Source organism: Lactuca sativa, chromosome 9 (genome assembly GCF_002870075.4).
Source record: "Lactuca sativa cultivar Salinas chromosome 9, Lsat_Salinas_v11, whole genome shotgun sequence".
Lineage (NCBI taxonomy): Eukaryota > Viridiplantae > Streptophyta > Magnoliopsida > Asterales > Asteraceae > Lactuca > Lactuca sativa.
In genome coordinates, this window is record NC_056631.2 from 84,630,093 (window position 1) to 84,640,576 (window position 10,484).

Sequence of the window (10,484 nt, forward strand, 5' to 3'; positions counted from 1 at the left end):
TTCGCGACCACCCCTGGTTAGTACGCCAACGTACTTCCTTTTTCACTAGTACGCCTAGCGTACGCTTTGTGTACGCCCAACATACTCGGCTAAGTTGAAACCACAAAACTTCTGAAGGCCATAACTTCTTCATTATAAATCCCTTTTCGGCGATCATTATATGCACGAAAAGGGTAATGAGAAGCCTTACACTTCTATCAAATTTATTCCTCCTTAAGCCTACTCGAACTCAGATCCAAAATTCATGAAAAACCCGAACCAACACCTTTAGTAATACATTTGGGCTCTAAAGCACAAACCGAACTCTTTTATCACACCACCTACGTTACCCACATCCCAAAAGGGCCTAAACCTTTCTCTTTCAAAGCCTCAAAACCTTCTCATACTCGGAATAAGGCCCACAGGCCTCAAATCACAAACTATCCAAAAAGATGTTATAGTGCCTCTTTGTTGTTTCCCACTTCATTACAACTTCTATTTTTGTTGGTTCAACTTTAATGCATTCCTGGTTAACTACATGACCCAAGAACTGAATCTCCCGTATCTAAAAGTCACACTTCGAGAACTTTGCATAAAATTACTCCCGCTTAAGAACTTCTAGTACTTCTCGGAGATGTGGCCATGATCTTGCTCTTTCTTGGAGTATATCGATATGTCTTCTATGAACACTATTACTAATTTATCGAGAAAAGGTTTACAAACTTGATTCATTAGTTCCATGAATCCTGCTAGAGAATTTGTTAGTCTGATGTCTTGCTCCTTAATCCTTAAATGGCGATAAAGGTTGTCTTCTCGATATCTTGCTCCCTAATCCTTAAATGGTGATAACTTAACCTGAGATCAATTTTGGAGAAAACGGTTGCTCCCTACAATTAATCGAACTAGTCATCTATCTATGTAAAGGATACTTATTCTTGATTGTAGCTTTATTTAGCTCCCAATAATCAATACAGATTCTTATAGTACCGTCCAAAAACTCTTGGAGTTGTGTCATTAACTCCTTCATCTCTATCAATGCTAAACGATATGTAGCCTTCACAATTGGCGTCATGCATGGAAACAAGTCGATTCTTAATTCTACCTGCCTCTCTAGTGGTAATCCTAGTAATTCATCTGGAAATACTTCAGGAAAGTTTCGTACCACAAGTATATCAGCCATTTCCCTTTTCTCCTTCTTCGTGTCGATTATGTATGCTAGGAATGCCGAACATCCCTTTGATAAGCATCTTTTGGCCTTAATCATTGGGATGATTCCTGACTTCACTCTAATCCTATCTCTATAAATGATGAATGGATTTTTTCCAAGTGGATTAACGTGCACCATCTTCCGTCCACACAAGATGTCTGCGAGGTTCGCTCCCAAACAATCCATGCTGAGAATGATGTCGAACTCACTTAACTCAAAAGGTAAAAGCTCTCGACGAAATCCATTCCCATCTAAATTTACAGTTACGGCCTCTAACATATTGCTAATAGGTATATTCCTACCACCAGCTACTTCTACTAAGTTAGGGGTACTTAGTCTAAGTGTGATAGTCTAAGTTTCCTACCAAATTCATGTGATATAAATGAATGATCTGGTATAGAATTAAATAATATTATTGTGGGAATTTGATTAACTAATAATGTACCTGAAGCAATGTTGGTTTTTCCTTAGCCTTATTGAGGGTCATCTGGTAGCTCCAACCCTTGGGCTTTGGTGGCAAGATCCTCGGGATCACCTTCTTCGGTTTCGGGCACTCCGCCTTCATGTTCCCCTCCTCTCCACAATCAAAACAAAATCTTCCTTTCGCATGGCAATTTGTTGAAATATTCTCCAGCTTCTTACACTTGAAGCAAATGACATAGTCACCGAAATGCTTTTTCTTGCACTGGCCGCACCACTTCCCTACTTGGTTGCTTCCAAGTTTATTGTTTGTTTTCATAAACTTCTTCTTCTTCTTGATGTTGTTGTTGTTGTTAATTCCCTTAACCTTTCTCTTCTCACCAACCTTAATTCTTTTGGTATCTCTCTTCTTCATCATTCCTTCGACAGACTTTACAACCTAGACGGCCTCCTCGAAGGTAGGCACCTGCTTTATTGGCATAATGTACTCCCATGGTAGCCCCATGGCATACCGATCAATCTTGGCCAGTTCGTGTGGAACAAGTTGTAGGGTGAACTCCATTTTATCAGTGAAGGATTTGGCGTACTCATCCACCGACATGCTTCCTTCTGTCAAAGCCAGGAATTGATTCTCCAATTTTAGCAGCTACTCATCTGAACAGAACTTTCTCTGGAAATGGGTCAATAATTTGTCCCAAGTCAACTGTAACGGATTATTGGGGCTCAAAATCGTCCCTAACATGTTCCACTAACACATCACAGTACCCTTGAACTGTCTCACAACATTGTTGGTTTGTAGCTTTCCTGTGCATCCACACGTCGGGAAAGCTGACTCCATCTCTGATAATGGCTTGCAAGTCATAAAATTTGTATACTTGCAGTAGCCTCTGGGTTCATCATTTCTCCGAACTGCAGGTTGCTCTGGTCCCTGATAAATCTCGTATTCATCGTTATTTCCTTAATGGACCGACGTAGCATCTAAAAGAATTGGTCCATTATTGACTTGTTCAATAAATACCAATTCGTTGACTATTGTCATTCTTCCTTCAATATTAGCTAGCCCCTGAGCTAATAACTCCCTAAACTCGCGTTGTTGTTGATTGAGAATTTCTTGCATCATTGCCCGATCTTCATTCATCGGGATTTGCAAAACAACTGCTTTGAAGTTTTGAGGTGTTTGTCCTCCTTAATTCGTGACGACTCTACTGCTCCTGGTGATGGTCATGACGTTCGAGTACTAAAGTAGTAAAGGCTAGAATTTTAGGATAAAGAAGATAGACTATCTACCACATATATTTAGCACATAGTTAAGGCAACTTCATATAGTATCCTAAGGGAAGTATCTAAAGCAATTGAGGTATCTATCGCACATCTTACTGATCAAACTTAGTATCTAGGTTTAATCCTAGAATTTTCCTAAATTCCTAGTTCGCTTAAACTAGCGTTCTTATACCAACTATGACATCTCCCATTTTTCAAAACCAATTTAAAAGTTTTCTTTATGCTTTTAAGTATTGAAATGCGGAAGTTCCCAGTCAAACAAACATTTTTGAAATAACAAAACTGATTTTATTAAAACCTTTGGGATGTCATTCGTTTATATCCGAACATACGTTACATCACAAATAAAATGGTTCTGAAATAACTAATGCAAGCCTATCATTTATTCTACTCAGCATCCTACCTAGGCAATTTAAACTTTGGCTCCACTACCTATGATGCAATAAAATGAATGGGTCAGGTTTGGGAAACCTGGTGAGATACGTAGGGTTTTCAATCCCATAATATTTTAATGATAAAATATCGTTCCTATAAGACATATATCAGTTGTAAATATGTAACATGTCCTATCGTTCCTATAAGACATATATCAGTTGTAAATATGTAACATGTCCTAAGACCATCTACCCACTCGCAACAAATCCTTATAGATCCTAGTTTCACATTTATATGGAAGAATCACCTTATCGGATGAACTGTCTAAGCAACTATTTGACTACACCTAGTAGGGGAGTCCGTGGCTAGTGTAAGTCATATAAGGAAACCAATGTTCAGAGATTTTGATGAATATGGCTTTCTATTTCATATACGTCCATGGGTTATCAAGCCATGCTAGCAACGTAAGTCACAAGACCTCCTAGAACAGCCCAGTGTTGGTCATCTACTCTGGTCGATCACCCAGACATACCATTTGGTTGTCTAATCGGGACCCACCATTTTTGGTCATTCCAAGATGGAGAGGATTACACTCTGATCTTGTCCCACATTCTAACCTAATTATGAGACCTAATCAATGTAAAGCCGATTCAATATCTTTACAAATAGCACATAACATAGATAATACAAGAAACATTTATTATATGGATACTATTAAGTTTAGACTAAGTTCTTGATAATAACTACGCACTCAACTGACAAAGTGTCTGGTGATTGGTGAATCGGGTAGAGCTTCGCCTAACACCTTTCTCGAAAGAACTAGATGTACATAATGTTATGTATTAGTCTAGTTTCATACTACTTGGAACTATTATCTTAAGATTTTACACTCCTCAACAATTCCAAAGTCTACTTCAAGATCAAACAAGTAAGGATCTGCCAGGCAGGACATTCGGGAGGCAGTATCATTTTGACATATAGTCTTTCCAAAATCCAGCAACCAAGCTGACGTGACCATTCTAAACACCTCTTCCATAGTAGATCAATCAACATAACAACATGGAATCGTTGATAAATCTTAATTATAAGATCCTAGTAACGACTTACAACTATAATTATAAATTACACATGGGCAGAGTAACTGTAGCTTACTTACAGAATACAATAGATGAGAATTGGGATCTAAATGGGTGGAATGCTGATTTAGGTCCTTCCTAAATGAAGATTTTGGCAAGCTGAGCACTCGAGGGTGTCATAGATCTTCATCGCTGGCTAGAATGAAGAAAAACGGGCTAACTATCGAAATATTCAGAGAGATGTCGACTGGAGGGTGTGGGGAGGAGTGAAAGAATGAGTTTCTATTTATAGGTGAGTTTCAAGTCTTTCTCTTCGTGTAATAGGAGGTGCGTCGCACATAAGGGTGATGTTAATCCACTAGGTTATCGACACATCACATGATCTTGGTGGGGCTATGTAGTTGACTTCGTGCGCAAGCTACGCACGATGCGTGTGCACGCGTGATGTTTTCCTGATTTTCAAAATTGCATAATTCCTTCATACGAGCTCTATTTTTGACGTTCTTTATATCCACGGAAAGCGCTCGACGAGATCTAAACGTTCCTTTAGACTTCATCGACTAATTTTGAATTTATTTTATTTACATAGGATTAGCCTATTAAAGCTCCTATAAAATGCATAACCCTCACATCCGACATCCGTTTTCAATGGTTTTTATATGGTTGGAATCCTAACAGCAAGATCTTCAAATCTCGTTTAGATTGTTTTGGCTAACAATCTATCAATCTAAACTTCGATATCGGTGCGCACATTGCTGCATCAAATTTTAGAAAAATCATACTTCCTCTAGTGAAGTCAGATTTAGACGATACCTATACGTACGAATTTGCTTTTATGGCATCTATGAATTTCATTTAGACTTCCTAAACTAAAAAGCAATCTATCCAAGATTCACTTTTTACGTTGTCTGTTGTTGTGTCGGTTTTTTCGCGAAACTTTGGAGCTTCCTAACTTCTTCATTCTAAGTTGGATTGACGTGTTCTAGATATGTACGAGATGCTAATTACGAATACTATAACTAGGTTGAGGTTATTTTCCCTTAGTGGTCTTTATTTTTTACGTTTGTTTTAAATATTATTTATTTTATTATTCATTATATCTAAATATCATCTAAAACACATGAGCACAAAATATATGAATAATCTGGTCTTATTCACTCACAAAATGACTACATGACTTGATCACAAAGGGTACATGTTTGATTATTGAGCCTAGATGGAAATGCGGATGTTACACATATAAAAATCATAGTTCACTCATATGGTTCTCGTTCTCTACTTTCTTTATATCAACAAAACCATATGGACGAGATCTTCGACAATCGTTTAGATTGTTATCCTAACAATCAACCAATTTCTATTCCAGTTTCTATATCGTACCCTGCTACACTGAAACTTCTAAAAATCATAACTTCCTTTTATGAAGTCAGATTTGGACGTTATCTATATGCACGCTCTCGGTTTTGCGATTACTATGACTTTCATCAAGACTATTTATCCTAAATTGTCTTCTATCAAAGACGCCTATTTATGTGAAAGAATCTTTATACTATAAGGTGAAAAATGGGGTGTTACATGATAGTCGTTGGAATTTGGCATCTTTAAGATGATGAAGATATATCTGAATTTTTAGAGAAGCAGCCTTGGCTTGATCACATGTGTTGGCATAAACTCATGTATCCATATGTATCAAAAAAGGTTTCCATCAGGCATCAATGCCAAAAATGGTGGCCTTTTTGTTAAGCATGAGGAGAAAGTTGTTGTTACTACTCCTGTTGAGCAGCCCCTATGTTCTACGTTCGTGATGATGTATAGAAAACTCTTGTCAATAAGCAAAAATCCAGACCAAATAAGCTTTTCATGAATACATATATTACTCGTAGTAATTTCCTGAATTGTTTATACATTGTTAAGAGCTAGCATTACTCTAGGAATTGTGATGATTATATTGGTTGATAGGTTTAAGAACAAGAGAGTCGTTTTCTTAAACTTACTTCAAGATTGTTGATGGTTACTTGTAAGTTCTTTTTCCCCTTAGAACATGTTTTTTATCCCATTTAATATGTCTACTTAACACTATTTGTCTTTAAAGTGATTAACTCTATTGAATGTCTACAATTGTTGATAGGAAGTGATGGTGTCTGTTTTTATTCCAATTATATATATATATATATATATATATATATATATATATATATATATATATATATATATATATATATATATATATATATGACAAAACTGCAAGATAGCTCTCTGTGGTATACAAAAAAAATTTGGATAGGGTCTAAAAGGTTTCCAACTTGCATGGAATATCTAAAATCAAAACATTTATGTGATTTTGGTCCAAAAAAACTTGAAAAGATGATTATGCCATTTTTTTTAGTCTTTTAAAATTATTCTAGTACTATTTCAATTAAAAAATAATGAAAAATAAGAAAAAAAGTATCCCCACCCCACCCACCATTCTCTCTCTCTCTCTCTTTGTCTCTCTCTCTCTCTCTCTCTCTCTATCTCTATCTCTCTCACACACACACACTTCGTCTTGTCAAATCTCATGGACTTCATCTTCTTAAGATATCCCAAATTGGTGAAAAAAAGCCAAAATAAAGCCATAGAAAGAAACTGAAACCCAAACATACAGACACACACATTTACATTCTAATGCAAAGCGCCCACATCGATTGGAAACAATCTCGTCAACATGATTGCATCCAGAAAACATATATATTTGTATCGATTCCTTATGCAACCCCACCACAAGATTTTTCTCCTGAAGAAGTAACTGCAATCATCCATTCAAAGTCGTCTGAGGAACAAGATTGCAGGGTTCAAGGCTGTAGATGAAATCGCGTATACACAATACACACCAAAGACAAGAACCAAAGAAGAAATCAAACCCATTCATCCCAAAATCTTTCCTCCCTCTTTCTCTTTATCTCTCTAAAATTCTTCTTCTATTACAAATCCATGTGACAATCTGTTTTCAAAAGAGGCGTCGTAATACCATCGAGTTTGAATCAAATCCAGTTACAATGTCGGAATCGATAATCAGAACAGAAATGAGACAGATCTGTTTTTAGATGTTTTGTCTGCCACCTCCGGTCATCGAATCATGGTTGCCAATAAATGGGTATTTCAATCGAAGTGAGTTTTCTGAGAAGACGCATTCGTCGATCTTAGATGGAGATGTTTATTTTCTGTGAAGTGCTCAAAAGAAGAACCCAAATAAAATTTTAGGGAAGTGCACAATCGAAGTAGGTTTTCTAAGAATTTGACTAATTGAGTCTATATATAGATCGATCGGTGATGGATATGAACGGTTTATTTGGATTATTTGTCCAGTTGGGTTTTTTGTTAATATATGTGTAAGTTATGTTTATGAAGATGATTTGCAAGTGGTTATTCATTTCACAAATTCGGAGAAAAAGATAGAGACACATGAGTCTTTGGTGTCAATTTGATGACATATTCAAAAAATCTCTGTTCTTCGTAGAGTTTTGTAAGTTTAATGAGAGAGAGAGAAGAGAGAGAGAGAGAGAGAGAGAGAGAGAGAGAGAGAGAGAGAGAGAACGGTGGGTGGGGTGGGGGATATTGTTTTTATTTTTTCTTTATTTTTTAATTAAAATAATATTAGAATAGTTATAAAAAATATATAAAAAAATGGCATAATCGTATTTTCAAGTTTTTTTGGATTAAAATCATAGAATGTTTTGATTTTGGAAATTCCATGCAAGTTAGAAACTTTTTCGACCTTATCCAAAGTTTTTTGAATACCGTAGGGAGCTCTCTCTCTCTCTCTCTCTGTGTGTGTGTGTGTGGATTTTTGTTCCTTTTAATCTATGGTTGAAATAGATTATTTGTGTTGCACTTGTAGGCAACACAATATATGTAGTAATACTTATTAAAATTGGATTATTTGTTTGGCCCATTTAAGATCAATAGTCTTCTTTTAATGAGGGTGTTTTTAGGAATGCTCAAAGGTGAAAATTCATTACCCATAAAAATTTGTCTACATCGACCCCACATAACACATCTATGCCAGTTCTTCCAAGATCAAAAGTAGCCTCTGGTACTTAGAAGTGAAGGTTATAATCGGAAAATCTTGTCTTGCAATTTGTCACTAATTATAAAGCTTCTTAGTAAGGGGAAAGAATTCTCTCGATAATTCCTTGATTGAGGAAAAAAGGTTTGTTATTGGTTAAAGAATATAAAAAATGTTTCCACCCTTTTTCTAGTTACGTATCATTTTATATTATGTATATGATCAGTGGCGGACGCAGAACATTTTCGTAGGGGTGACACTAAAAAGTTTTTCCAAATAAATCTATATTAGTAGTGTCACTCGTGTTTTAAGCCGGTGCTCCCAATAGAAAAAACATTAAAAAACATTAAAAAAAAAATTTACACTACGTGTCAGCATCGGAGCAGTGGCCCGGGACCCCTGGGGCACCACTAAGGTCTGCCACTGTATATGATCCTCTTTTTATAGATTGGAAGAGAGTGGTTCTTCAAATCTTGTTTCTTGGTCCATCAAATATGTTGGAACCAAATGCTAGTTTCTTACTGATGTCACTAAAATTGATTGTTCCCCATTGCATCTGTCTTGAATATATCTTTATGTTTTTTCATAATCCATTGCATAGTGTAATATATTAAAGTTTTTTATGATGATCTATTTTGCAAACGGAATGCTAACTTTATCAAATAGTTACTTTTTTCCAGAAACGGGATGTTATACACGACTTTTCAAGAGAATGTGATATAAAAAACTTTCTCAAATGTGTTGAGATTTGTGTTACTATGGATGTAAACCGTTGGTTACATTATCTATTCTATCAATAAATTACTATGGTCACTTCAAGTTTAATTTTCATCCATAATAACAATTTACTTGCATTTCTTTACTTTTTGTAACAACGTACTTACACTATTTAGATGTTATAGGAATATGTAACAGGGTTAATAGCAATGTATTTACATTCTTTTACTATTTGAACGTTTCTTTGAATTTTGAGGTACTATATTTTGTGCAATTGGTAGTGTTTTTTGTGTATAGTATTTATTATTATTATTATTATTATTATTATTATTATTATTATTATTATTATTATTAATTGTGTGATTTAGTTTGAATATTAATAAATCTATAAAAAAATATAAAATTTTATAATAACGTAAAATTGTGGCATACAAATTGTTTTCTGTAAATACGTGTTGTAATTGTATGTCATAGAATGTTTGTCATGTGTTCAAAAAATTAAAATTTACCACATACAAAATATCATTCGTAAATATATGTTGTAAATTTATGACAATAGGTGTATGTCATCTTTCATTCATGCCAGGGCTTTCAGTGACATATATTTTTCTGTCATTTATACCTTTTTATGGAAGCCAGTGTATGTCATTAAAGGATTTTTTCTAGTATTATATATTTACACGGAGAATTATGTCAAACAAGCTACCTTGTAGACATAATTTGGGTAAAAGAAGGCTTCATTTTCCTTTCTTTCTTTGTCTTATTTGTTATATTGGGATTGAGTCAGTGAACCATTTGTTTTTTTCTTGCGATTTGTTTGTCTCGGTTTGGAAGCAATTCGCCATTTGGTGAGGGTTGAATATTCCTTATCTTGGTTCTTTTGTTGATTGGATATTTGGTTTATTAGTTTGTAATCGACTTCGTTGGTAAAGCTATTTTTAGAAGTTCTTGTTTCACGCATAGGTGGTCTGTTTGGTTGTTTGAGAATCTTATTTAGTATCTATATATCTATATATGTATATACTTAGAAAAAAAAATATTTTACTTACATCAAATGAATTTGAAACTTCCATCATTTTTCAATTTTTTTCTGATAATTATTATAAATTGATTAATAATGTTAAATTAATGCAAAGACTAAATTCTAATCATAAATTAACTAAATTACAATATTAAAATATCATATTTTTTTACTTCTATTTATAAAATTATGACTTTATTTTTGACAGAATTTCGTATACGCCTTTCCTAAACAGCTAAATATCATATTTGCCCGGACTAAATTCTAAATATCGCATTTGCCCTTCCTAATGTTTTTTAATATCACATATACCCAAATCTATTTTTTTATATTTTTTATTGATTTATAATTGTTTTTCATAAT

The 10,484-nt window shown here is 34.6% G+C and overlaps 1 protein-coding gene across 1 annotated transcript; it reads right to left on the minus strand.

Annotated features, from left to right (window-relative positions):
- Positions 1-889: 889 nt before the first annotated feature.
- LOC128129035 (uncharacterized) lies at positions 890-2,024 on the minus strand. The gene is made up of 2 exons (XM_052767746.1): positions 1,632-2,024; positions 890-1,537 (listed from the first exon to the last, which is right to left on the minus strand). The coding sequence occupies exons 1-2, from the start codon at positions 2,022-2,024 to the stop codon at positions 890-892; spliced, it is 1,041 nt and encodes a 346-aa protein (XP_052623706.1).
- Positions 2,025-10,484: the final 8,460 nt, after the last annotated feature.

What these genes read in the sequence shown, in the direction of transcription:
- LOC128129035 (XM_052767746.1), bottom strand. Translation starts at nt 2,024, where the DNA reads ATGATGAAGAAGAGAGATACCAAAAGAATTAAGGTTGGTGAGAAGAGA. An exon ending in AAAAACCAACATTGCTTCAG is followed by an intron (nt 1,538 to 1,631) that starts GTACATTATTAG and finishes TAGGAAACTTAG; the next exon opens with ACTATCACACTTAGACTAAG.